At 47.8% G+C, this 25,214-nt stretch overlaps 12 protein-coding genes and 1 non-coding gene across 13 annotated transcripts; 5 read left to right on the forward strand and 8 right to left on the reverse strand.

Annotated features, from left to right (window-relative positions):
* Positions 1-1,030: 1,030 nt before the first annotated feature.
* On the reverse strand, positions 1,031-3,295 carry F4822DRAFT_342171 (uncharacterized protein). The gene is made up of 2 exons (XM_051455823.1): positions 2,154-3,295; positions 1,031-2,093 (listed from the first exon to the last, which is right to left on the reverse strand). The coding sequence occupies exons 1-2, from the start codon at positions 2,805-2,807 to the stop codon at positions 1,497-1,499; spliced, it is 1,251 nt and encodes a 416-aa protein (XP_051311133.1). The 5' UTR covers positions 2,808-3,295; the 3' UTR covers positions 1,031-1,496.
* Positions 3,296-3,871: 576 nt separating this feature from the next.
* Positions 3,872-4,621, reverse strand: F4822DRAFT_432210 (uncharacterized protein; the record flags this gene model as incomplete). Its single annotated transcript, XM_051461608.1, has 2 exons — positions 3,872-4,160; positions 4,260-4,621. 2 exons carry the CDS (start codon positions 4,619-4,621, stop codon positions 3,872-3,874), a joined length of 651 nt encoding a protein of 216 aa, XP_051311134.1.
* Positions 4,495-5,679, reverse strand: F4822DRAFT_342229 (uncharacterized protein). The gene has a single exon (XM_051455824.1). The coding sequence runs from the start codon at positions 5,526-5,528 to the stop codon at positions 4,725-4,727; it is 804 nt and encodes a 267-aa protein (XP_051311135.1). The 5' UTR covers positions 5,529-5,679; the 3' UTR covers positions 4,495-4,724.
* On the reverse strand, positions 5,544-5,855 carry F4822DRAFT_432212 (uncharacterized protein; the record flags this gene model as incomplete). Its single annotated transcript, XM_051461609.1, has 1 exon — positions 5,544-5,855. The coding sequence occupies one exon, from the start codon at positions 5,853-5,855 to the stop codon at positions 5,544-5,546; it is 312 nt and encodes a 103-aa protein (XP_051311136.1).
* Positions 5,856-6,987: 1,132 nt separating this feature from the next.
* F4822DRAFT_412861 (serine hydrolase FSH) lies at positions 6,988-9,052 on the forward strand. Its single transcript, XM_051458991.1, has one exon. The coding sequence runs from the start codon at positions 7,482-7,484 to the stop codon at positions 8,304-8,306; it is 825 nt and encodes a 274-aa protein (XP_051311137.1). The 5' UTR covers positions 6,988-7,481; the 3' UTR covers positions 8,307-9,052.
* A 151-nt stretch (positions 9,053-9,203) lies between these two features.
* Positions 9,204-11,239, reverse strand: F4822DRAFT_432214 (MFS general substrate transporter; the record flags this gene model as incomplete). The annotated part of the gene is made up of 7 exons (XM_051461610.1): positions 9,204-9,547; positions 9,610-9,789; positions 9,846-10,383; positions 10,443-10,660; positions 10,714-10,904; positions 10,961-11,016; positions 11,075-11,239. 7 exons carry the CDS (start codon positions 11,237-11,239, stop codon positions 9,204-9,206), a joined length of 1,692 nt encoding a protein of 563 aa, XP_051311138.1.
* A 2,975-nt stretch (positions 11,240-14,214) lies between these two features.
* Positions 14,215-15,408, forward strand: F4822DRAFT_432215 (uncharacterized protein; the record flags this gene model as incomplete). The annotated part of the gene is made up of 1 exon (XM_051461611.1): positions 14,215-15,408. One exon carries the CDS (start codon positions 14,215-14,217, stop codon positions 15,406-15,408), a length of 1,194 nt encoding a protein of 397 aa, XP_051311139.1.
* A 273-nt stretch (positions 15,409-15,681) lies between these two features.
* On the forward strand, positions 15,682-16,766 carry F4822DRAFT_342365 (uncharacterized protein). Its single transcript, XM_051455825.1, has one exon. It carries the CDS (start codon positions 15,956-15,958, stop codon positions 16,589-16,591), a length of 636 nt encoding a protein of 211 aa, XP_051311140.1. The 5' UTR covers positions 15,682-15,955; the 3' UTR covers positions 16,592-16,766.
* F4822DRAFT_342368 (uncharacterized protein) lies at positions 16,767-18,172 on the reverse strand. Its single transcript, XM_051455826.1, has one exon. It carries the CDS (start codon positions 17,944-17,946, stop codon positions 16,942-16,944), a length of 1,005 nt encoding a protein of 334 aa, XP_051311141.1. The 5' UTR covers positions 17,947-18,172; the 3' UTR covers positions 16,767-16,941.
* Positions 18,173-18,391: 219 nt separating this feature from the next.
* Positions 18,392-19,237, forward strand: F4822DRAFT_412869 (dabb-domain-containing protein). The gene is made up of 3 exons (XM_051458992.1): positions 18,392-18,659; positions 18,721-18,831; positions 18,901-19,237. The coding sequence occupies exons 1-3, from the start codon at positions 18,594-18,596 to the stop codon at positions 19,054-19,056; spliced, it is 333 nt and encodes a 110-aa protein (XP_051311142.1). The 5' UTR covers positions 18,392-18,593; the 3' UTR covers positions 19,057-19,237.
* A 555-nt stretch (positions 19,238-19,792) lies between these two features.
* F4822DRAFT_342394 (uncharacterized protein) lies at positions 19,793-21,433 on the forward strand. The gene is made up of 2 exons (XM_051455827.1): positions 19,793-20,036; positions 20,106-21,433. The coding sequence occupies exons 1-2, from the start codon at positions 19,957-19,959 to the stop codon at positions 21,220-21,222; spliced, it is 1,197 nt and encodes a 398-aa protein (XP_051311143.1). The 5' UTR covers positions 19,793-19,956; the 3' UTR covers positions 21,223-21,433.
* Positions 21,434-21,918: 485 nt separating this feature from the next.
* F4822DRAFT_412873 (uncharacterized protein) lies at positions 21,919-24,876 on the reverse strand. The gene has a single exon (XM_051458993.1). The coding sequence runs from the start codon at positions 24,511-24,513 to the stop codon at positions 22,258-22,260; it is 2,256 nt and encodes a 751-aa protein (XP_051311144.1). The 5' UTR covers positions 24,514-24,876; the 3' UTR covers positions 21,919-22,257.
* On the reverse strand, positions 22,016-22,112 carry F4822DRAFT_t114. The gene has a single exon. It is a non-coding gene; the product is annotated as a tRNA-Lys (tRNA).
* Positions 24,877-25,214: the final 338 nt, after the last annotated feature.

Here is a 25,214-nt window from a genome sequence, read left to right on the forward strand (position 1 = left end):
CCACCATCCTTATCTTATCCTTTTTTTGCCCTTCTCATCCATACTCATCCTACCCTCATCCCATTCACCTCCTTCCTCTTTTCCTTTACCCCGGACACGATCCTCCGGCGGACGATTGAGACCACCCAGTGTCGCCGACGACGAGACCTGGCTCGCCTCCCGACCCGCGACCCGGACACGATCCTCCGGCCACCGGCGAATGAGACTGCCCAACGCCGCCGACGACGAGGCTTGGATTACTGCCTCTCGACCCGCGAACCAGACACGATCCTCTGCCCCGACCGAGACCGACTAGGTCGCCGACGACGAGACCTAGTTTCGCCTCCCGATCCGCGACCCAGACACCGCTCTGGCGACGAACGAGACTGCCTAGTGCTGCCGACGGCGAAGCCTAGTCCGCCTCCCGACCCGAGAACCAGATACTATCCTCTGCCCCGATTGAGACTGGCCAAGTCGCCGACGACGAGATTTAGTTTCGCCTCCCGACCCGCGACCTGGACACAACCCTCCAGCCATCGGCGCGAGACCGCCCAGTGCCGCCGACGACGAGGCCTGCTTCGCCTCATCGACCGGACGACTCCCCCTCCCCTATTTCCTTTGTTCACTTTGGAGTTTCTGCTGACCTACATACTTTCACAGGAATCATTTTAGGCGATGTACTTTTCAATGTCCATATGCCTTCATACACGTCTCCTTCTTAAGAAGGGTCGCAACAAAATGGGTCAATCCTCATTGCGTAGAAGTTCCTCTATGTTTCGGACGCGATGGGATTATACCCGACATCTTTTCATCCAATACATATTTTAATTAATATGTTTGTTCAATTGGGCGGGCTAAACACCCAAGTCCAGACTACCATTATTGGTGGGTAGACACCTGGTTAATCAGTTACAGCATTGAAATTAAATGATTGATTGCTCGTTCATACTTTGAGATTCACCTTGATCATCCATTAAGCTAATTCGTTTGCAAGTGACCGAAGCATCTCTCGTATTCACGTGTGGATAATATGTGTAGCATGTTGAAGGCTAGCTGGAGTAAGTTTGCCGCTGGCTGAAGTGACTTAGAAGGGTTTTATGCTAATTTTAATTATTAAGAATCGTATGACACTACTTTTGACTCCCTATCGACAACTAAAATCTATGGATCTGATCAATGTTAACGTCGAATTGTATTCTTATGGTACGTACCTAGCCCCGCTTTCTATTTACTGTGAATAGCTTCAGTGTTCGGCTTGTCTCGTCAGGATCTGACTTCATCTCAGGAATTATGGCAACGGCGAAGACGGTTAGACGTTGCTTGTCAATTGGATGTTCGCATTAGGTATTCCCGCACAGACGACCGCCCGATGATGGTAGAATTGATTGAGAAACGATAAATGCGAACACGAAACGAGGTATTTCCATTGACAACCACCCAACACCAGATGATATTAGAAATTATTTCCTCCACACCCATAGTCTGACAAAAATGTAACCAGAAGTCGCCGATTGCATTTATTTTCCTCTTGAACCCACGCTGACTCGCGCAACAGGATGCACCAACTCGCCCCTTTCATCCCAATATCTTGGCACCGCCACAGCATCGCTATTCATCCCAGTCACTCGCTTCACAGGTACCAAATCACCGACATACATCTCCTCAACCAGCTTCCATATCCGCCTACGATTTCGCAGACCATTGGGTACCTTCAGTATGCTATTCTCCGCATCCCAGATACCCCAGGCCTCCTGACTGAGCTTGCGCACGAGCAACTCCCAATTAGGCTCTTGGTCCTTGCGATTCCTGCCCCACTGGGCACAAAATTCGTCGACAATAGTCACATCGATATCCTGCATGAATGGGAGACACTTCCCACCGAGCAGTACTTCGCGCCATACCCATTGGGGTAGTAACCCGTTACACACATTTGGCATGCCATTCCGCGACACCAGGAACGAGCATATGTGGTCTTGTAGCTCCCGCGGCAATCCAAGGAATTTCTTCTGGAATGACACGGCTTCTGGGATTGCTGTTGACGCTGGAGGTAAGGTATTCAGATTCTCGAGAATTGCGGAGGTTGCGTTGGGTACGTGCAGGGGGTAGGCGGCTTCCTATTCCTCGAGTTAGCTAACTTGTTCACAATACTGACAGATAGCGTGTACTTAGCATACCCATCTACTAATCTTACTCCCCGGTCCAGAACTTAAATCGGCAGCATCATTGGGGGAATACCCGGCTATCATATCCGAGGGTCGAAACGCGATGTAGTAACTATGGGGTAACCGAATTCGCTGAGGTCGTGATACGGTGCCTGACACCGTGCTCATATAATAGCTATCATCGACTTCAAACCGCATGCGCAGGACCTTCCATAGCGTGCGCAGATCCCGCACGACGATATCGTGAGGCGAGCGACGCATCGCACTTTCAGCTACCTCAAGGCAGGCTGCATGCGTTGCGATAGAGTACGGCGTCGAAGCCCATTCACCATTTTCCTCGCGGCCGTATGAATAATTAGCTCGCACTTCATCCCCTGGATCGAGATTGTCTTCAGCATCGACGATTCGGAGACAGTCCCCTTCAGTGAGACGAGCTCGGTCTTTTCGTATGTCTTGGGCGGTTCGGAGATTTAGTTGTGGCGCGTCCTGTCTCTTCCCACCTCGGTAATGCTCCTCCAATTGTTCAAACCCCCTTGTCGGATCACTAATAAGTACAGCATCCGCCTGCCACCTTGTCTCCTCGTCAAGTTTGGACGTTAGCGACAAGATAGCATCGCCGCAGATCGCGCAGCACAATCGTCCCTCGTAGCCCTCCAGGCTGGACATATTCCAATATACCGGAGGTTAAGAAAAGGAGAGGGGGTGTTTTTCATTGTCAACTAGCAAAAATACGAAATTCACAACAAAGGGGGTCTAGACCGTTATTAAAGACGCCACTGGTGCGCAGACAACAGCACGGACTATTCGGAAGTATCTAGGATCAAACGACACGGAACGGAGTAACTCGAACATCTCGACAATCCCGAAGGATTGTCGCACCGGGCATTGAGGGGGTAGTGATTGGCTAGGAGGAGGATGGTGGGGTGGGCGCGGCTGAATTTTAGAGTGATGGGTACGCCAATTACGGGCTTTGTATATATCATGGGCGTTATCTAGATGTCTCGTGGCAGACGCGGGGGACCCGGACTTTGTGGATTCTATCCAATAGGCGACAGGAAGTTCCGGGACCTGGTCGGACAAGCCCCAGTTCTTAATATAGAAATGATGATCCCTTCTGTGGTGTGACGGAAGATCGTCGTCTCAAATAAAAGTCCACGGGTGCACAATATCTGGGATTGTATAATTCGTATATTACCACATGTGATATGTTTCACGTTAAATGATAATCATATCCTAGGGATGGTGCTTAAGAAGGCGCAGGCGATAGGTTGGTTGAATATTTGTTGTCTCCTTGCAGGTCTTCCCGCACTAGTCAACATGCCGTGGAGCCTGTTAGTAGGAACAAACAAGAGGACGCCTCGATTTTAAACGGGATAACAAACGAGATGTCACCAACATTGAATTATATCCGAATGTCCGGCGGGGAAAACATAATTCCGTTTCAAATGTAGGTATCCTTCTCGTTGCGCAGGGTGTCGGATACGATGAAAGTAGGGGACAGCGTAATTAAAACCGGGGTTATAACTTCAAAGGTGGCGTAGGTAATTAATCTAACATAAGGGCTTGGCTAACAGGAGGCTCTGTAGTCGTTGTTATCGGAGTCGTCGCTGCATTTCGTACTAAATCTATAGAGACAGTTATGTTGTTTTATTTTTATTCCATGAAGCTTACTTACAAACCACGATATCTCCCCCCTCATATAAATCGGGGTGGCGTTTCAATGAACCCAATCAGGCTATGAACCTCCCTAGAAAGTCCTCATCTACGTCCACCCTGCCCATCAAGAGCTTCCACACCATGTTCAGATTCAAAGGTATGCTGTTGCGCCAACATTCCCGCGTCATGGGATCGTTGGACGGGTCGTACTTGATAATCGCGCCATGGGCAGGTTTTGTCCACTTTACATCGCCATTGTTTTCCACATTGAATTGACCAAGAGTAGTAACGTGCTCCATGAGTTCATTCAGGAATGGTTCTCTCCACCCGAACGGCGTGGGTTCCGCGGTGTCTCCCGCTTCGCTGCCCTCTCAGTCCTCCTAGAATTCAAGAGGATCATCCCCGAAGGCTATCTGGCCGTTCCGATGTTTGAACCTCCATACATGCGTTCCGTTCTCATACGTTGATCCAATAGGATGGACGCAATGCCATTCTTTGGTTACGTTGGTGCCGAATGACCCGTAGTATACTGGCTTGTCATGTTCCACCATCATGTAAGACGGCTTATCCAGGATATCCCATATCCACTGCGGGGCTTCGCGTAAACGCTTCAAGTGCGAGGCATGTTCACGAGCATACTTTGCCCTTTCGTCGTTCGGGTCTAGTCCCTCGATATCATCGTAGGAGGGAATCTCTTCTAAAAATTCGTAACGATATCCCGTTCCTTTCAGCATTCTCATTTCGCCATTGTCTGCGTCTAATCGTAGGACCTGTTCCAAGGGATAATGAGTATTAAACCGATAAAATTTATGCCTCGAATCCATGACCGCCGCGGTTCTCCAGTCATCAATGTCGTAGAATGGTGTATGTATAGTTATATAGGCGCATGGACTGACATGACCGAGAGCGTTTCTTGTCCAAACCTGTTTATTTGTCCACCCCATCTGTTCGCGTGTCGGCATCAAAGCTCTCAAATCTTCTGAGATCTGGATATTCCCTCGGTGGTGGATCTGGGTGGAGTTTATTGATCAAATTTAGAGGCCAATGACTGTCCCAGTCCGATGGTATGATAGCAAACTCTTCTAATTCGAGTTCATGCGATGAGATAATCTCAACGAGATCGAAGATGGTGTCAGATGGTAGGTCATCTTCAACTATAAGCGACTTCAGCGTTTGCATGCGCTTCTTGATGAAGCCCATGAAGGGCTCCTTTGGAGTACCCATGTCATGAATATACAAGGAGCGTAATTTGGGTAGGTAGAGATCTGGGTGATCTAGAAGAATTTCGAAGGCAGTTTTTTGCCCATCGGGTTCCTCGTAAATTTGCCTTCCCCTTTCAAAACATAGCCGAAGATAAATAAGGTCCTTCGAGGCCATAATATAGTTGCTTAGGTCTTGAAGGTGGACCGCCATGTGTACGTTGCTAATACACATATCTAGGTGTGTTAACGAAGTAAAGAGTGACGGAAGATACTCGAAACGTAAATTGGGAAACAGGCTATAGTCATACGTATCGACATAGTAAAAGCGAGTTAATTGACCTGGAGCTCGATCGTGGCCAGCACTCAGCCCAAGATGCAATAGAAGGTGAGTAGCCTGGGTCATTTGGGAGCCTATAGTATTCAATCCACCCTGCAGATTCTGAGTTGTAATTGGGTAGAATTTAGGATCCTTGGTAAGAAGTCGAGATGAATTCATCGGCTGATTGATCAAGGTACGGAGTTTGGGCATAGCGTCCAGTGCGTCCTAGAACTGCGTCATAAACTCGTCTAGCTTTGGCATCTCGTCTACGATCGACATGCCAGGCTTCTCTCCAGAGTGGGCGATCTGTAGAGAAAACCAGAAGAGATCCAGTATCTGCAACTTGAGTTCGGAGTAGAAATCTGCGTCTTCATCTAGGCCTTCGTAATAATTGGAGGAGTCGGAGTCGTCTTCGATCGGAGTAGAAGGGGTGGACCAAGATGGTATGTCATTGGCGAGTTCGTACCAGACAAGTTCCCGAACCGCGCCCGCTAAGTGAGGCCGTGCCACGATGTTGAAGAATGCATCGCGGTCCATATTGAGTCGAGAGACGCAGGTTCAGCGGAACAGCAGCTCCGTAGTGGTGCTTCCCCAATGGCGGCAGACGAGTCTCAACGATTTTAAGTCATCTCGTGACAAATCTATATCTTTGAATATCATATGCAATACATCAGTGGGTATATAGTAATCCATGATGACTCCTTTATTTTCTCCCATGTAGTCGATAATGTTATTGGAAGTTGTTTCATGGATTTCAGCCCCCGATAAAAGAGGCTGTCAATGATGTTGTAAGTAATGTCGCACGACGAGCATCATTGGATATTTTATACGCCTCTGAGGGAGGCGGCCGTTAGTGATGACTTCATGGTGGCTTAAATTGGCAAATAACGACAGGAATTAGTTGCAATTTCTACTCCGAAACGATGACCTAGAGGCTTGCAACTCCCTGCAGCATCAGGTAGATTGGAAATGTGGAAGGCTTACAACGTTTCTCCGTGGTACTCACCTTCCTCGCCTGCTTCAGCTGCTTACTTGCACATGTAAACGCCTATCTACCTGTCCTAAGATGTATACATCTTATCTACATGCACATGTAAGTAGATACCTAATCCGTAAGATTTGGTGCCTAAGTCATGTATTTCTCGAAACCCTCGAAACAGTTGTCAACTATGCATATGTATATTTTGTCGGAGAGAAAACAGAAGAATAGATAGCACTGATGCAATTCAGGTGGGGATGATGGTATTTTATCTTCCTATCACCTACCAAATACGGCGGTTCTAGGTGGTCCGACAAGAATGTGAATCCAATACTCGGGTATTTTTAATCCAACGGGGACCGTTGCAGGTATCTTTGGGGCTCCAGGGCTCTTTGTCTCAATTGGATTTTAATAAATTCCCGGGGGGTATCCCGGGTATCCTAGATGGGACGGATATGTACCCAAGATAGGTACGTGTATACCGAATGAGTCTTAGCTTACATTCTTTACTTACCAAGAACAGGCACGAATGCACATGTGAATGGATATGATTGGTTATGAATGAATGTATGATGGGTAGATATGAGATAAACTCTGAGCCACGCTGCTCTGCCGAAGCATACCTAGGTAGATGTAAGACGATCGGGTAAGATAAAACGATAAAAGACAAAAAGGTAAAGAAGAAGAATAAGAAAATTGACCGAGGCGACTTAATTAGGACTTGCATAGAGTGGAACCGGGAACATGGGCTGACGCTAGCTTACTAAGTTAACTTCGAGTTGGTGAAGTCCGAAGTATTTGTACTAATTCGTGCTATCCTAACAAGCTGATTGGCTCTTCTTAGAAATCCTTCCATCCCTCGCTTAGTGTCATCGACAACCGGGTCCGGAGTTTTTTACTATGAGACCTACCTGGAAGTACCTAAACAACCCGTAGATATTATCCCACGTTGGATTTTCGATATACACTTTGAAACAGACCGGATCATTTCTTTAAATCTCTCGGTTTTTCCCTTCTTATCTTTTTCGAGTTATACCATCGTTTAAACTTCAAGTTCAACACTCCTCATACACCCTTTGCTTGCTCCCCCAAGACGCTGAGCAGCTTGTCGGCCCATTCCAGCCTTACTACTTCACACCCAAAGCAGTAATAACATCTCTCGGCTAATTTAATTCCCCGTTAACATGACTGTTAACACAACGGACCCGACACTGCACCTGCCGCGCATACTCTGCTTGCACGGCGGCGGCACCAACGCTCGCATCTTTAAAGCACAATGCCGCATAATATCACGAGTCCTAGCACCATACTTCCGATTCGTATATGCGGAAGCTCCATACTCATCCACAGCGGGTCCAGATGTCATGTCCGTGTACGCAGAGCACGGTCCCTTTAAGCGGTGGTTACGCTGGTTGCCGGATCAGCCAGAAACAGACGACTACACCGCAATCGCAGACATTGACGCCATGCTAGACGCCGCTATAGACGCGGACGACCTCGCAGGCGCCACGGGTCCATTCGTCGGGATACTAGGTTTCAGCCAGGGAGCCAAGATGGCAGCAAGCATACTTTTCAGACAACAAATCCGTGCTTCGAGGCTCGGCCGCGCACATGCAGGTTCAGACTTCAAATTCGGGGTAATTCTCGCTGGACGAGCTCCCATAGTGAACTTGGACCCTGGCGTCTTCCAATCGTCTATGCTAGTTGGCGCGGGTCAAGTTGGGTTATCGCGCAGCCCCGACTTGATGGAGCTTGTGAGCGGAAACCACATTTTGAGGATCCCGACTATCCACGTTCACGGGTTGAACGACCCGGGCTTGAACCTACACAGAGAACTGCTTGAGGAGTACTGCGACCCGATGACGACGAGATTAGTCGAGTGGAGTGGTGGACACAGAGTTCCGATCAAGGGATCTGATGTCAAGCCGCTGGTCGACCAGATCATTGACGTCGCGAAACTTACCGGGGCATTGAAGCGTGGTTCGCATTTCCCTGAATCAATGTTATAGAGGCTAGAACGGGATACATGGGTATTGGCGTGTTTTATTTTTATTTTTAGTAATCGGATTGAATTGGGATTGGAATGGACGGGGATTAGGTAAAGCCGGGTCGGCTTGGGGCTGGGATGGGTCTTTACTCGGAGTACGGGGAAACGGGTATGGGAATAATAAATATAGACGGGCGGATACCTTGAGTGGTCTAGGTATCTACCGGGTCCAATAGAGAGGAACACTCGGACTTGGGATATCATACGGAGTAAATGGATGGAAATACAAGCGCTAAAGCGCAATCAGGACTAGGCAATACCAACATGCCTGATGACTTCACCTAGAGAAAGAAAAAATCGAATGACAAGATTAGATGAACTCATTTGCTTACTTGCTTTGGTGATTATTTTGTGAAATTTGGACGTAAGCTGATTTTCAGCACCGCTCTTTTTCTTTCAGCACCAAGAAGCCAAGAAACAGCCAGCCGACCGTGCACTTTTCTGCCTGAGGCATCACGGAAAGATTACCAAATGGCCCGTGCATCGGTCCTTTGTACTGCCAATCGGCCAATTTACTTATGTCGCGATAAATGTCGTGTTACGAATAGCCCTTGTCCTGTTATTTCGGAGTGGGCGAAAATGCCACACATCGCACCTATTTGGAACGAAGAATGAGATAAGATGAAATGAAACGAAATGAAGAATAGGTTGGAGATTGAAAAAATTGGGGTTGAACACGATATTTAGAGGAATTTGGTGATCTATGGAGGAATATACAACTAGGCCAATACCAGACATAAATGTAGGTATGTAAGATTTAGAGGCGCCACACCGTCGATCCCCCTCGAAAGTAAACCCATGACCCCCCGTACGCCCCCTGTTTCTTCCCTCTAATTCCCCAATAACTTTTCTTCATTCTTCAGTGTTCGAATCGGAAATCTAACCGTTTATTCCCTTCGTCGGTAGTTGTCGCCAGATACGTCAAACGCTCCTCGGGTGTCATCGCGTTCCATTTACGATCCTTCCACCTATTCCTGAGGACGTAATATGCTTTGGTGAGAAAATACAGGCCGAAATTCATACCAAGGATAGCGATTAATTGTCGATTACCCCTACGATATAACGGAGCATCGTCTGCGCGATAAATATTGGACGATATGATGCCGCCGGCTTGACAGAACATATTGTAGCACGCCGCGGAAACGGTACGAGCTCGGACCGCATTAGAGTTACGAGAGTTCCAACCGACTTGGACGGGATGAGCTAAAAATCGATTTGTTAGCATCCTTGGAGAAAACAAGACGAGAAAGGGAATAAACACGTACCATTCGGGTATCCCAACAATAGGGTCGTGACGAGCCAGATCACCCATCTGCTAGCATTTGCTGTATCGGCTACATTGAGGTAAACTAGGAACGGTAAAACCCAGACCTGTCCGATTAAAGCAACGAAGGTAAGGTTCTTGAAAATTTCGGCTGCATACACTGTTAGGAGCATCGTGATCACTACACCAAATAATTAGTAAGTCTAAATCAACGTCGGTCTTTCGGGCTTCTCTTACTGTGAATAACCGTGTACGGAATGGAAAGCAAGTTAGACGTGAAGGTGTCAAACTTCATCTGTCGGAGCGAGAGCGTCAAGTACTGCTGTTCCGGTGTCGAGGGGATTTGGAAGGTAAGCCCAAGGATGTACAAAGGCCATAGATCATAGTCCTTCAGACACTTCCATAACAGTCTTGGTGTAATAGGCTGGCGGTTGTGCATGTCGCTCTTGCTTGGGTCTTCACGCAGGACCCGATTGACCATGATAGTCTGTTCTCGAGGCGTAAACCATCCGTCTTTCCCTCTAAACCAACTCGCTGTTTGACAGGGACCGGCCGGCATGAGGAGGAACGAGAATATTCCCACAATCAGGGTGATTATAGCCTCTAGAAGGAAGAGCCATCGCCAACCAGCATAGCCTAACACTCCTCGCATCTTCAAGAAACCAGCGGCTAGGAGCGCACAGATGATATCGGCCAAACTCATCATCGTCCAAAAGAATCCGAGACGGATGGAGAGTTCGTGGTGCTTGTAGAAATATGACAGGTAGAGGATGACCTAGGGCGATCCTGTTTAGCATTCTTCTACCCCGCTGTCGGGTTGGATTATTTACTTACGTCGGGGATGAAGCCTCCTTGCAGAATGGCCAACAGAGCTCGCGTCGCCAAAAACGAGGTTCGGCCTGAGAGCCAAAATTGACCACCCGCTACAATACTCCAAAGGATCATCTGACTGGGAATCCATCGATCGGGTCCCATCCATTTCGAAACGAGTTGGGATGGAAGCTCGGCAATCAGAAAGGTAAGCTTGAAGACGGTGTTTCCGAGGTTATAATCTATCTCACAGTTAGTACCACCACACCTTCCCTGGTGTATCGAGAGAGCTTACCGTTGGTGGTCAAGTTGAGGTCAGTCAAGAAGTTATCGGTGAGAGCTTGCGTCAAATTCGCCCTGTCCAACTCCAACGCCATGAACATTATACACGCCCAAAGCGTGATTCTCCAATCGATCTTCCGTACTATCGCATATTCTTCTGCCCACGTCCATCTCGCTTTGGGGTCAAACCGGTGCGTATTCTCCCTGTTGACATATGTAAGTCCTACTATTCATTCAGCTCTCGTTATATAGTTACGTACCAGTCAGGTCGAGGATGATATTTCTCTGCCGTCTGAGGGTCATCGAATACGCTAGGCTGTATTTCTCCTGTTAGCAATGTCCGCAGCGCGACGCCGGAGTCGCGGAGGTCCCACCTGTGTTGCGATTCCATTGATGTCAAAGTCCTTTTCCCGCTGGAACCAGAATTGTTTATTCTCTTTTGGAGCTCCTAGTGGCGGTATCTCATTGCTATCAAGTGAGATAGTCGACTCCGTGGCCGTGTTCTTGTCGCCAATGTTCTTGACAAGTACAGTCGCCATCTTGACGTTACGTCCGCTTGGGGATTGAATGAAGTCAACCTTGCTGAACCATGTGTTCCCAGGATCTCGGGACCATCACTTTATATATAGAATTGGAGTGGGAGGAGAAATACTATAATCCCGGTTATATGGTATCATTAATAACGATAATTAGCTATATGCACCGGCCCAACGCCGCCGGCTACTCCCAGGCTTGTTGCGCGTGGGGGTTGAGGGTCTGGAACAAGGATGAAATTCTTGGTATTGTCGAATTGCTAAACATCAGAACGAAGCTGAATAATAGTATGATGTGGTAGCTGGTGTGCCTCGGATTGTGCTAATCTAGAAGCAGTGTTGCCTCCGTCCATCGAAGCTATAGCAATGGAGGATTCACACATGGTTGTGGAAAGATACCCACGAGTATGGATTCTTGCCCCTCTCCATATGTGAGATGATGATATTCTTCATGCAGCCCAGGACGTTGTAGAACGTATCAAGACATCGGAGATAGCTCGCCATATCTGGCACTATGACCGCCAATTAAGATCCGATTTTTGGACCCCCAAGTGCAAATCAGCGACAGGGTTGAGGACGGACGCGTGTTAAGTGCATGCGCCTACACCTTGATTCCTATTAGTTTTCAGGTCCCTAAAACGATGGCGTTTGAAATCTACAGATTGATGAGTTTATTCTAACCCATTTAATATCAACTAATAGCAACCAAAGTCCCTCTGCGACCCAGAAAACTGGTATTTAGTAGATTGAAAGTTTCGAGGGTTGATGAGAATTCGCTTCTGAAGGCATGATGATGCCAATTGGAGGTTGGATGTCGCGATGTGTCGCCATCGGCCCCATCCCGAACATCAATAATTGCTCCACTCTGATTGGCTCACCAGGAGTAGCTGGCGTGGGCCATATACCAGCCAGCCCTGAAAGAAAAGAAAATTCCCCGTGGCAACTTGCTACCTTGTATAGAATCCCATGCAATAATGTCTTATCCAGTAGTTCACATCGTACCGGGATATCGCATCGTCCACCCACTCACAGTTAAGCGAAGGCAGGGTATGGCTCGCATCGCAGCTTGCATCTACCAAGACTCCGGGCTCTTGGTTCCCATCCTGAGGTGTGGGCCTTGAGTCGGACTTTTTTTCGGCGTTCATGAGAATATTACATGGTTTGTCGTCTGTCCGCTCGCGGCACCTATCGTTGCTAAAGCTAAGTAGACATCCGGTTTGGTCGGATCACGAGCGTTAGCAAAGCATTTGCCCCCGATACTACCCGTAACAATCACGCCGTATTAAACCAGATATAGAGCATAGCACATTCTAGACTTTCTAGGGCAGGTTCATAGAAAGAGAACATATTGTTGGAAACTCGTCACCAGCAGAACCAACTATGCTGTAACGGAGTTCTAGTTCATGTTTTTTTTTTCAGCCGGCCGTGGGGGCATCGTACCTTAGCCAGACCAGGGTTTGAAGCTATCCAGATTTTCGTTAACCGTAGGTAGAATGAGAGAGGGGTTTTGTTGGCCAAATATTTGTCGACTACCGTGATCTAGGCTCTCGTTTCCTCAGCTCAATCATGTCAACACATCATACAATAATGGAAAAGAGGAGATTTCGTGGTTTGACGGGATATGGAATGTAGAGGTAAGTCCAACTTCATCAGCTACCCAATGGTCGAGAGCCATCACCCTCACGGCGTCGCCGAACAGTGTAGATCACATAAAATAAAACAATTCATTACCCTCTTCTTACAAATTAAGAACCTATAATATACATATGTACTTTCGATGATGTCAACCCATGCTTTCATTGGAAGAGAAATATAGACATTAACGAGATCTAGACTGATCCGATTCGATCTAATGAAACCACCTAGCATAGATCTCGTGTGGGGTGTGCATGCTTGCCTCAGACGTAAATGGCTGTGTGGCGGCGCTCTAGCTATGCCTCCACATCCAGGTGGTCTGAACGACACCACTCACCTCTCAATAAATCGCCTAAATTAGGAAAGACATTAATCATAGACCTCACAGATAAGGTGAGGGCAAGTTCCCCCGTGTCTGGTCACTTCCCTAGAAGCTGTTCGCGTGAGCCTATCTTCGTCTCTAGCCATCTTTCAACTGCTTCCCAGACCAGATGAGATGGAAGCCTTAGCACGCTATCCTACAGGATCCCAAAGTAGCCCCATGCTCCTGTATTAAATTTTGCTGAACCATTTTACGCAAAAAATATAGCATGAAGTAGCCTCGTCTCCCTAGTACCTTTAGTTATTCGCCATTTCTTCTCATGTAGCTAGGTTTTAAGCCTCCTCTACCAGGCCACCACCTCCATTAATAAGAAATACACGCCCCTCCAAAAAATAAAAAAACAAAAAAAAACAGCTAGGCAAATAAAATGTATTATTATGAGCAAGCTCTCAGTGTTCTGCAATAGTTGTGTTATGGTTTCTTAAGAACGTAGTAGCTAAGGGGCATACCTAGTGTGGAATTTAAGGGGCTATTGATACGGTAGGTATTTTACTAATTATCACAGCAAACATACTAATTGCCATATACCTTCTATAGAAAGGAAGACTGGATGGATCAAAGAAATTCACAGTATGAGATAGAACGCAGACCACCTAGGTGTCTGTCAACACCATGCTTATGTAATTAATTGTGCAAAATCAAGAGGCTTTACCTATCTCGATAGAATCACACATTCACACTGGGCGCTTGACCTAATATGGCACGAAAGTTTCGCTAAATATTTAAAGTTTCTACAGTATTTCTACAGGCTGTACAGCTATTGGCAGTAAAATCGTAAAAAAACACAATCAACATCTGAACTGAAGCTCGAGTCAATATGTGCCTACGTTAGGTAGGTACGTAGGTACGTAGACGTCCCTAGAATCAATACCATGATTTCCTATTTCTTGTGGGAAGTTATCAACGATTTTTCTTCGTCCAATTCAACTTTCTTCGTCACATTTTCCTCAGTTCCTGAGCGAAAATGCCACGATCTGCATCGCCCAAGATGCCTAACCTTTCAAAACTTCTAATGCGTCTTCGATCGAAGCTATCCCGCAAGCAAATTAAAATCGAAGTCGAACAACCAGAAGAGAACGAAACAGGCCTAGCAAAATGTCCCACCGAGATGATCCTAGTCATCGCGAAGTTTCTCCCTGAAGCTGACATGATCTGCTTCGCCCTCACCTGCAAGGGGTACTTCACTGTAATCACGGGCGCGTTCGGATTAAAACTCGATCCCAACTCAAAGGAAATTTTTCTATCCCGCATGGAAGGAGTACTCCCCGGACTCATCTACTGCCCTTTTCGCAACATCCTCACACCAATCGGCAATCGATTCGATAAGCGTAATGGCCGCTTCACTACCATTCGCAATAACCCCAAAGCGACGGGTAGACAGGAAGTATTCATCAACTTCCCCTCAACCACATTCGTCCTGAACTATCACAAAGCAAGACTCATCACCAACTACCAAATCCACAGTCCCCAGCACGGCTTTCCCCCTTCTTGCCTATCCTACCGGTTCCCAGATCCTGGATTTCTAAACATTCGATACCCAACCGTCTGGCACCAGAACGAGTTACAACGCTTTCGAAAATTCACCGGAAGCCAATGGGGCCCTTCAGTTTGCCACAGAGAATCCTGGAAGGCCAGACTCTTCAACGGTGAACTCTACCTCTCCGCGACGCACACCCGACTCCATTCAAAGGGAGACTGTCGATCCCTAGAGGACTCCTTCGCATCAGACAAATTCTTCATCTGCATGCACACACGCGTCCCCGGTGTGCCGACCCCGGACCGCTACTACGGCATTAGAGTACCTCGTATCGACCAACGCGTTCTTAACGATAGAACATACGAAATTGTCGGCGCATGGAACCGTAATTACGGCATTGGCATACGCGACGTCGACAACCAATTGACCAAGGACAGAGGATACCACGCTTCAGGCTCGTGCATGTTCTGTTTAACCGACTGGGAAATCACACTCGAATGGATTGGCTCCCCTGTGGGATGGGTGTACACGATCAAGACGTACCATAACATAGGAGATTGTCGCTCGCCCTTCGAGGGAAAGTGGAAAGCTATGAACACGAGAGCCAAAGTCCGAGGCAACCGCTTTCTGACACCCAATGGTGCCGTGAAGAATGGATGGTTAATGGGGGTAGAGTCTTAGTTACTCAGCTGTGAGGTTGATAAGTGATGAGGAGGAATAGATTGCTCGGCATGGTAAATCACCTGGTCCGATAATACTCAGCATAGCATCACACGGAAATGAGTTAGCTAAGAAGGGCCTTTTTGCATGGCGGCGGCGATGGATTGCTATTGGCTGGTAGTAATTTGATTCCCTTTTAATGATATCCTTGAGCTCCTACTATTTCGTGCGTCGTGAACAACATCGGGCCATTCGATAGGCACGATTCGCATTTCGATGAAGCAGTGAATCATGTGTGAACTAAAGAACAATAAGAGTTAGCCATGCCACGTAAGTGACAACAAGTCAGAAAGGTAGTGACAATGATTCGTTGCTTTCTTCAACCTGCCAATGGGGTTAATTTTTAAACAACCGAAACTGCACGTAGGTCCGAGTGGGAATGCAAAGATAAATATCTATTCGCCCTTCTAAAACTGATTGCGATTGGTTGAACCGTCGCTCCTACCGCCTGGCGAACCTAGAGACTGAAATAAAAGCGAAAATTGCTCTAGATATTTGGCGCAACACCATGGATAACTCGGGCGGCAATATCGTTAACTCCGACGGCGCTAGAATCCACGACAATTCTCAAACACATTCTGCCAATCGATCCTATAACAACCCTTCCACACCTAGTTCCACCCCTACTAAAAAACGGGAGCGTAGCCCGGTCTCACGAAGATGGGTTTTCGGATGTTGCTGCTTCCCTAAGCGGGTGCGCCAAGATAGTGCGCCGATCCGGGACAGTGTAAGGTACCCGTCTAACGCAAGCTTCGAGGATACCATCGTAAAAGGCACAGCGTGGACGAGTAGGCGATACCCGATCAAGCCACGACTCGTGGACCTTCGGCGCAAGATACATAGCGTGAGGCGGAGCGTGTCGCACCACAACCTTAAGACGGGACTGCCGTCTGCAACAGCATCGTCGTCGAGGGGCATTTTTGAAGAACACCCATTGGAGCAGTTGCGAACACAATCAATGAGTCGACAGACTACAACTGAGGCCGATCGCGAGGCTTTGAGTGACACTTCATCCTCATTATTAGACCGATTTCCTTCGCCGCCGGAACCTCAGGGGCCATTCTGCGATAAGATACCCGACAAACACTTTAGTGGGGCCACCAAAAGATTAAAGGGCGGTGACCCCGAGGAGAAGTACACATGAGTGTTGCGTTGCTGCCTGCTTAGGGATTTCCTTGGGTTTGTCGGTTGGAGCTCCGAAGGAATAAAGACTGGAAGGGGTGTTGTCGTTAGGGGTGTTATAGTAGTGCAAGCTGTGTATATGTGTGCGAGCACCATTGTACATTCTAGCATAATTCCATAGATATTGCAATCCTCTGAAATCTTTCACCGTATTTGTTCCCATATTGGATGGCGTTGGCGAGATTGTTCATGTAAGACTGGGATGATCCTGCCCTCCCTTTCCACATCGATAGGTCATGCATGTCGCGGGGGAGGCGAGTTATACCCTTCCCTTGCACTGGCCGTACCTGAAGTATTATATACCCTCTCTTCCTAGGACGAAGATTTTGCAACATCTTCCAATTCAGCGGCTGCTTTCCGACGTCTAAATTCGGCCCACTTGACGATAAACTGAATATCTGTGTTATGCTGATCGGCTGGTACGTACATCCACCTCCGTTGGTCCGCATTCCAACTTCTGTTTGGGAGGTATGCCTCTAACATGTAATAATTATCCCTATGGAATGGGAAGTCGAGGCTTGGTGGACCGCTCCTCTCAAGAAACAGATCGGAGCCAGAGTCTACATCCTCCTTCAACATACGGAAACGTTTTCTCTTGTTGCCTTTATTGGCGGCTTGTCGGCGTATAGACCTTGTAATGGAGTCTAAATGCGTTTCAAGTAGCCGAGCATGCCAAAGTGGACTGTGTAGAGCCTTTCGAACGATAGCCGCATTTGAAGCTAAAAGAGCCTGGTTCCATTCTGGGTGTTTGCCTCGCGGGATCATAGGGATTGGCTCACCTATGTCCAGATTTTCCTGCCAATGTGCAAAGTCGACAATCAAGCAGAGGGATGACCATCGCAATAGACAGGTTAGACAGGTACAAATTTCTGCGGGATCCGGACTTTGAACATGCTGATAAGGCTTCTTGTGGATGGTAAGTATTTCTTGCCGATCGGGATCTTGTAGCAAGGCGTGGATGCTGGGGCCGACTTGCTGCAGAAGGATAGGTAGTCTAAAACATTTCTCCAGACAGACGTAGCGCCATCTTGTAATGACTCTCGTTATCCGCCGCTCCGCTTGCGCGATGAAGCCATAAAAAGCTTTATTAACCCGCTGAAGATTAAAGACGTCGCTGGGTCGCAGCCAAGAGAAAATCCCCAAGACAAGTTCGTATGGTAAGCTTAGGATATCTAATGGCTGGCTCTTGGTCTTCTTGGTCTTCTTTGCTTGCTTTTTCCGGGTTCTCTCAGTGCGTTTTGAACGGAGAGTAAGAGCTTCGGTTTTATCCTCTAACACCCCCAACTCTTCGTCTTCCGATATGTCACCTTTGCGCATTTTGAGAAGACATTAACATGGAAGAAAGCCGAATTCTTTTGGGAGGAGTCAGGATCCAATTGGACGAGCGGGGGTTGATGTGTAAAGAGGTGGAGAAGCTCATAAAGCGTCGGAAAAGGGTTAGATATTTCAATTTAAGATAGAGTTTATCAGGCACAGCATTTTTCAAACTATAGGGCATCTAGTTCTGACCGCGAAAGTTTGATCTTCTACCGTTGAAGTTCTAGGCAACATTGAGTCGGAATTACTGTCTTATCGCCACCGACGGTGGAAATCCGGCTGAAAGTGTAGCTGCTAAGTGAGTAATCGTGGTAGATAGGTAAATGCTTATGTTAATGAATATATTTGCATGTAACACGCACTCTAAGCTGCTTTGATGCATCCTTCAACTTATACATATGTAGCTTTTTGTAGGATCGCTTGTGGATATCTACTTTTCACATGGGATTAGCTGATTTATTTATTGATAGGAATTAATTCTCGAATAGAATGAAGTTCTAGATGCGGAGTAATTCAATCTGGTCAGCAGACCTACGATCATTTGACTACAGCAATCGGTTCTAGTTCTATAAGAACTGCACCCAATTCTACATGACACAAAACTGCGAGGTAACATGTAGGTACACACATTCCGACCCGTTGGCATCATGGCAATCTTCCATATTATTCTCTTGAAATTCAAGGACCTTGTTACCCCTGAAGAGGCTAAGGCTGTAAGATGCTTCACCTACATGATTAACAACTTATCCTCAAACTGACTGGTTTTGTATTCAGGCGTGTGAACGCATGCTCGCCTTGGGGAACAACTGCATTCACCCTACAACCCAGAAACCGTACGTGAAAGTGATTGGTGGAGGAAAAGATAACAGCCCAGGTGGTAGACAGGTCAGCTATTACTGAATTGTCTATTATGAAACGAAATAGTATATGTTAAGCTGACGAGTTAATTGATAGAACGGAATGACGCACGCGTTCATTACACAGTTTGACAATGAGGAAGATCGAAAGTACTATGCCGAAAAGGACCCCGCTCACTTTGAGTATATCGCCAGTGTCAAAGATCTCCTCGAAAAGATTCAGGTTGTCGACTTTACCCCTGACGTATTTTAAAAAGTACTCACTGTTCATTTGGGTACATCCGTTTTCACCCTTTCCAAATTGAGGGTTGGGGAAGATGGGGGAAGACATAATGACGTCGCTTGATAACAGAATTAGGTATAGATACGTTGCTTGTGATATTCCAAACAAGAACTATCTTAATCCAATACAACACAACCCATAATGAAAATAATTAAAAGATCTTCGGTCTATAAGTAGTAGAAGTGAACATGTGACTAATTTCTGACTTATTATTTACTTGTCACTATAGAATATTAGGACGGGATGGGGTACCTCTGTAGGTACTTAAGTACCCGTGGACACTCAAGTAAATCGCTAAGAAGTGGGACGAATCGGAGCTAGAACCAATTAAGATTGATTGTAGCCCTACGTCATCCCCCACCTACCTGGCTGCACCTAATAGCATTGGGTCTTTTACTTTTAGGGACGGCGTAGGGTACCCAGGTAGATTGATTGCCTGGCTGAGCTGCCTGGGGTGCCAATCCAAACACGCAACAACCATTTCACCATTTCCTCACCTAAAAGGCCATATTTCTTTTTCCTTTCACCCAACACGCCGATGAATGTTGTTTTTTAGTCAACAAAGGAATCATCCATCAATCCCTCGCCAATTGATACATCTGTGATTAACCTACGCAATAATTAGGAGACGTCTCCTTTTTGCGCTGGTATTTCGATATACCATTCGTATCCCCTGTTTACCCCCACCATCTTTTTTCCACCACCATCAGCCCATCCGTCACTTTCCCATCCATCCTTTACCATCTCCCACCCGCGACTTTTTTTTTCTTTTCAGCCTTCGCCGAACCACGCGAATCACGCGAAATAAAGATTTCTATAAAATCACCATCAATCGCGTATTACCTCATTTGACAAGCTAAAATAGCAAAGATGTCGCAACAACAGACAGCTCCGATGCTCATCAACATCCCTCCCCCACCGTCTAATCCGGAGACGCCTAGCGATATGCCGTACGTTTCTTTCAACCCTAGCCTCGTATGACCTCTCCAACGGCAAACACTAACAAATTCTATCCACAGTGGCACTCCAACCAGCACCACAACCTCCCTATCCGCCCTCTCCACAACCGCCATCAAGGACGGCCACCGCGGCAACGCCTTCCACGGTCTCGGAGGTCCCCGCGGGCACCAACACCACCAATCAACCAACAGCCTCGAAGCCGAGCGCGCGGACCGCATCAGCCGACTGGCCGGACTAGAACGTGTATCCACTCTCCGCGCCCCGAACCAGAACCATCAAAGCCACAGCCCGGGTAACGCATACTCGCCGCAGACAACCCCCACATCGGCAACAGGCCAACCAGCAAACAGCGCCGCACTGACACCGGCCTACTTCGACTCGAACGGACAGCCGGTAGCAGTGACTAAGGTGAGCACGGTAGGCACAGCGTCCGCGACGGGTAGTGTCGGCGCGCGCACGACAGCAACAACAGAAACTGAAGGTGGAGAAACCTACGAGATGGACGCCGATCTAACCGAAGTCGACGAGGAAGAAGACGGAAGCATGAGCATGGATACTAACTACCGCGCCATGGACGTCGATTCTACCTCCGGCGCTATCGATCCTATGGACGAAGACTTGGCGAGCCGCTCTGTGGGTGGTTTTGAGGATCGCATGAGTGATGATGGGACGGCGAGTCTTGTTGGGTTTGGAGAGGGTGCCAATTCTACTGTTAGTGGTCCGATTTACCACCGTCGACCCCTGCCTGGTACGGCCGGTGCTACGGGCGTATGGGGCTTGGAGAGAAGTAGTTCCGGGCTGAGCCAGGAGGCTTCTATGCGTACTCGTGAGATGCGTGATGTTGGTAACGACACTCCGATCAGTGCGTCGGCTGCGGCAGAGACGCGTCAGGCCAAGTATGTCGATGGTGTTGCTGTAGATGGTGGCGGCCATGTTGGTACCTCTGATGACGACGTATTCGTTGACACCACAACGCGAGGACCCGTTCCCGTTCAACCTGGTCAGCCACGAACTAGCGCCCTTAGAGAAGGTGTAGGCGGGCCGGCGACGCGAGAAGCTGCCGAACGCATCGTACGAGAGCGTCTTGATGGTGGTGAAGGTGGACGAGCACCTGTTCTAGGAAACTCCAAGGATGGTGACAAGCTCGGAAAGTTCTACTTTGAAGAGAAGAAGTAAAGCCTCAGGGCACGTAACGAGCAGGATAAGGGCTTACAGGGAGTTGTTCTTCCCCCACCGCCCTGGTTTGTTGGTTGGTAGTTTAGGAGTTCTATTGGCGTATGCGGATTAAAAACCACTGGATGAATGAAGCAGTGGATGGCAGTAGTTTTTTTGTCCCACGTATCTATCTCTTCGCCAGCTGGTGGGGGAAGACACATACTCTCGGACATTCGCGCTTGGTCGTGTGTAAGGTCTTTTGAGACTTGAGGTTAAGGGTTGTTTTGATTAGGGTAGGGTAACCCAACTTGTATGGTATGGATTTGAGTACTCATTGCGCATGTGGTTTGCATACAATACGGTCAGCCAACCTGGGCTTGCTTCTTAATATGATTTCGGCCGCTTTGTGCGCTATGTTTATGAAGGTTTACGGTATTCTGTCATGCCACGATTGTTCTTAGCAAGTTTTGGTCTTGGGATCATTGGGGATTTGTCAACTCCAAGATACAGTAGTTCGCGATGCTCGACGCCGAAGTTCCTCTCCCGAGTACTTACATTCATTATCAAGGAATTTAGAATAGGGGAGACAGTCCAAGGAGGACAATTTAACAATCGATAGAGCTATAGTGGATATCTGTATAAATATGGTTAGACGCTAGCTAGTCTTGTTGGTTTTTAAAAAGAAAAAGATCCATTATCGTGCTGTTTTATAAGATCCGTTTGAACGTTGAAGGCTTGTATAATGCAATATAGAATACTTGAATTGGGATAGTTGCGGTCGGGGAAGCTGGGGAGAACAAAGACAAAAAATAATCGCCCACGGTGAGACTCGAACTCACAACCTTGGGATGGCCTTTCATTAACTGAAAGCTAATAAAAGTCACACGCTCTAACCATTGAGCTACGCGGGCTACGATAAATCATGTTGTAAGTTTGCTTTATGTAGGTACTCGAGTCCAAAGTTCCCTCCCCTTTGAGTTTGTGCACCGACTTTTTGCGCCATGAACACAATTACTAGCACCAACGCCAACCTCTTCTCTTCTCTCTTCCTATTATTCATACAATCGTAATATCAACAATCTGCGATGGATCAATACGCAAGTATTTCTGCCCGAAGATATTCCTGCTTTGGAAATCTTCACCGTCCATAGCCTTGTGCAAATAACACTCGCCTACAAACTCGTACTCCGACGAGTCTTCCTCGGGTTCTTCTCTCGTTTCTTCTTCCGGTCTTGCATGTGGTCGAAAAACATACGGGAAGAACCCGCCAACACAAGCTACTACAATATCACCCTCCCGCACGCCGCTATCAGTACGCACCTGCTCATCTTCATTGATCCCCGGAATTATACCTCGCATAGCTTTCGCTGCCGCGCGCGCCCTCTCCGGATCGCGCTCATTTAGATATCGCTGGAAATCCTGCATCATCATTCGGCCTAGCGGATCACGCATTCTCCGCCCCAAATCCGCGCCTCTGGCATTCGCTACCATTGACGCGGAATCCCCCGGCAGCTCCAACCCTGAGTCTTCATCTTTGATATCGTTATCAGCGGCCACCACGTCTTCGATAGCGGTCATACCAAATCTACCTGTCGCGGTGCGGAAAAACCGTCGTCCTGCTGCGTGCTTGACTAGGATGTCTTCGTATGGCTGCGCCTTTCCGCATCGTGGGACAAGCGCTAGTAGTTCCGGTGAACTCCGAATGCGTTCTGCATTTTCAGGTGTTTGAAGATCGGTCATGGTGCAATCTAGGGCTTTAAACATAGCTTCCTCCGCAAGTAAACTATCGAAATGCACACCGAATGAGACCGCGGGCACGGCGGTTTCCCGGAACGATGCAGTGCCAGGTTTGGTGCCACCTGCATTTAAAATGAGTGTACGCCAGAATCGTTCAGCTACTTGAGCAGGGCTTTCGGATGGAGACAGGTCGGGAGGAAGTTTTTGAAATTCAGAGAGACACAGTCGTCGAGCGTTACCCGCGTTAAAGACATGTGAGACATGTACGATACGGTCGAGAGGCCGTGCCTGAAGATGCAGCTTGTTGTCCTCCGATATAGCTATCGGTCTCTCAGGACCTCCCGGACCCCACCAAGCTCGCATGCCAGCATTCGGATTAAACAAAGTACCAACTTTCGGCGGGATGGCGCTATAATCAGGAACCCAACTCGGCAATCCCTTCAACCGCTTGGCGCAAGGTGGACGGTCAGCGAACCAAAGCATTAAATCCTGTCGTTCCAAAATCGAGTACCGCGCAACTTCAATAAATATCTGCTCCGGGGTCATCGTATGATCTACCGTCGGCAAAGGTCGCGGGCCCATTTTATGATACCTGATCCTCGCAGAGGGCGTCGCAATCAACAACATCGAAAAAACCGTCTCTCTAGAATCCAAAGGCTCGCACATCCTTGCCGTCTGTACCATAGGCATAAGTTCCACCGACTCACCCACCCGTCTCCTAAACTCCGCGATCTCAAGTTCATTCGCAACTTCCAGACCCTTATGCACATGCGGTAGCAGCGGGACGCCGAAGAACTTAGTATTGAACAAAGGCATCGCCCGCCCAGCCGCGATATACGTATGCCAATGGATGCTCCCACGGCCCTGGACCACGATCGGACACCGCGCGAGCACAATATCTGAAACAGCCTGTACAGACCCCCAATACGGCGCGCCGAAGACATTGCCGATCTCACGCCACAGCTTAAAGTTGAAAGAATGCAAATCATCAAACGCACAATTAACCAACCGATCGCGTATACCGGCCATTTGCTGCATAGTCGCCCGCGTGATCCGATCATTCGGACCTAGTCCGACTTGCCGACATGCATCAGTAAAACGCCGCCCCATCTCAGTAATAGTCTCGAAGGCTAGAGCCATCGAGTCGCTTTTTTCGGGACCCAGCCAACATAGCGTGCGATCTGCTTTCTCGAGGATTTGCCGCTGGACGTCGGTTTGTGCATTGCGTTCTTCGGGTGTACGCCCTGCTAGAACATCGGCCCATAAGATGCGCGTCCGCTCTTTACGCCGGAACGCGCGAAGTGCGCTTTCGAGTTGTTTGGGGATATCATAATCCTCGCCGTCGAGTTTAATAGCCACGATATTATTAGCAGCGGAAGCCGTCTTTGAGGAACGGTCGTACGAAATGCATTCGTACGACGTATCCTTCAAGAGCACTTCTGTGAGGGTGAGTTCGATAAGTGCATCCCACTCTTTAGCCGGCTGCAGGACAGCCAACTTCGCAGTTAGGTTGGGCTGACTTAACAGCGTAGTGAATGGATTTTCATCACTATCGCTGTTGGTGCTCTCAGCCATCGTGAGAATATCCTCGGAAAGCCCGGCTCAAGAGGGTGGGATAATTAGTGCTGGTGATACAAAAAATAAGCACGAGTCGTGCACCGTTTTTTTTTTTTTTTGTTTGTTTGTTTTTCACCAATATCGTATTTAACGCTAAGACGAAATCCCTCATAATATACCCTTTGGATTATGACAACGTCTCAGAATAATAGGCATCGTTGCCTGGTGTTGACTACTTGGCAGAAACGATCCCATTCGCAATGATTCACTCGTATTATCTAGGCAGGTAGGCATCCAAAGGGGGGCGTTGGATGTTCTTAAATCCAAGCAAACTACGCCGTCGGTGGGCTCGTAGCCTAGAAGAGAGAGAGAGAGCCTTGGAAGTTCTAGATCCACCATAGAGAAGAGCCCAAATCTCGCTTGGGCGGACCCGAACATTAGGTACCCTGGCGATACGGTGGGCAGCCGACGGTAACCCGATTTAGCTAGCTAATGCGAGCTAGTTGCATCAGCTAACCCTCCCAGGCAGGTAAATGCTAAAAATGTACACAGAATAGACCCCTATTTTTCAACCGAGAGGTCAGTTCTAGAGCAATCCTGAATGCGGCGACATATGAATTTTATTCTATTATGGATTTTATAAAGCATTACAGTACTATCATTAGAGAGATATGTGAATATTTTATCCAAGCCTTGTAACTTATCAAAACGCCGATGGG

Source organism: Hypoxylon trugodes (assembly GCF_022578975.1).
Source record: "Hypoxylon trugodes strain CBS 135444 unplaced genomic scaffold F4822scaffold_8, whole genome shotgun sequence".
NCBI lineage: Eukaryota > Fungi > Ascomycota > Sordariomycetes > Xylariales > Hypoxylaceae > Hypoxylon > Hypoxylon trugodes.

Coding starts and splice junctions, on each gene's coding strand:
- F4822DRAFT_342171 (XM_051455823.1), bottom strand. CDS start 2,807: ATGTCCAGCCTGGAGGGCTACGAGGGACGATTGTGCTGCGCGATCTGC. Junction 2,094..2,153: donor GGAGTAAGATTAGTAGATGG/GTATGCTAAGTA, acceptor CTCGAGGAATAG/GAAGCCGCCTACCCCCTGCA.
- F4822DRAFT_342229 (XM_051455824.1), bottom strand. CDS start 5,528: ATGCCCAAACTCCGTACCTTGATCAATCAGCCGATGAATTCATCTCGA.
- F4822DRAFT_412861 (XM_051458991.1), top strand. CDS start 7,482: ATGACTGTTAACACAACGGACCCGACACTGCACCTGCCGCGCATACTC.
- F4822DRAFT_342365 (XM_051455825.1), top strand. CDS start 15,956: ATGGATAACTCGGGCGGCAATATCGTTAACTCCGACGGCGCTAGAATC.
- F4822DRAFT_342368 (XM_051455826.1), bottom strand. CDS start 17,946: ATGCGCAAAGGTGACATATCGGAAGACGAAGAGTTGGGGGTGTTAGAG.
- F4822DRAFT_412869 (XM_051458992.1), top strand. CDS start 18,594: ATGGCAATCTTCCATATTATTCTCTTGAAATTCAAGGACCTTGTTACC. Junction 18,660..18,720: donor CCCCTGAAGAGGCTAAGGCT/GTAAGATGCTTC, acceptor TTTTGTATTCAG/GCGTGTGAACGCATGCTCGC. Junction 18,832..18,900: donor ACAGCCCAGGTGGTAGACAG/GTCAGCTATTAC, acceptor GTTAATTGATAG/AACGGAATGACGCACGCGTT.
- F4822DRAFT_342394 (XM_051455827.1), top strand. CDS start 19,957: ATGTCGCAACAACAGACAGCTCCGATGCTCATCAACATCCCTCCCCCA. Junction 20,037..20,105: donor GAGACGCCTAGCGATATGCC/GTACGTTTCTTT, acceptor TTCTATCCACAG/TGGCACTCCAACCAGCACCA.
- F4822DRAFT_412873 (XM_051458993.1), bottom strand. CDS start 24,513: ATGGCTGAGAGCACCAACAGCGATAGTGATGAAAATCCATTCACTACG.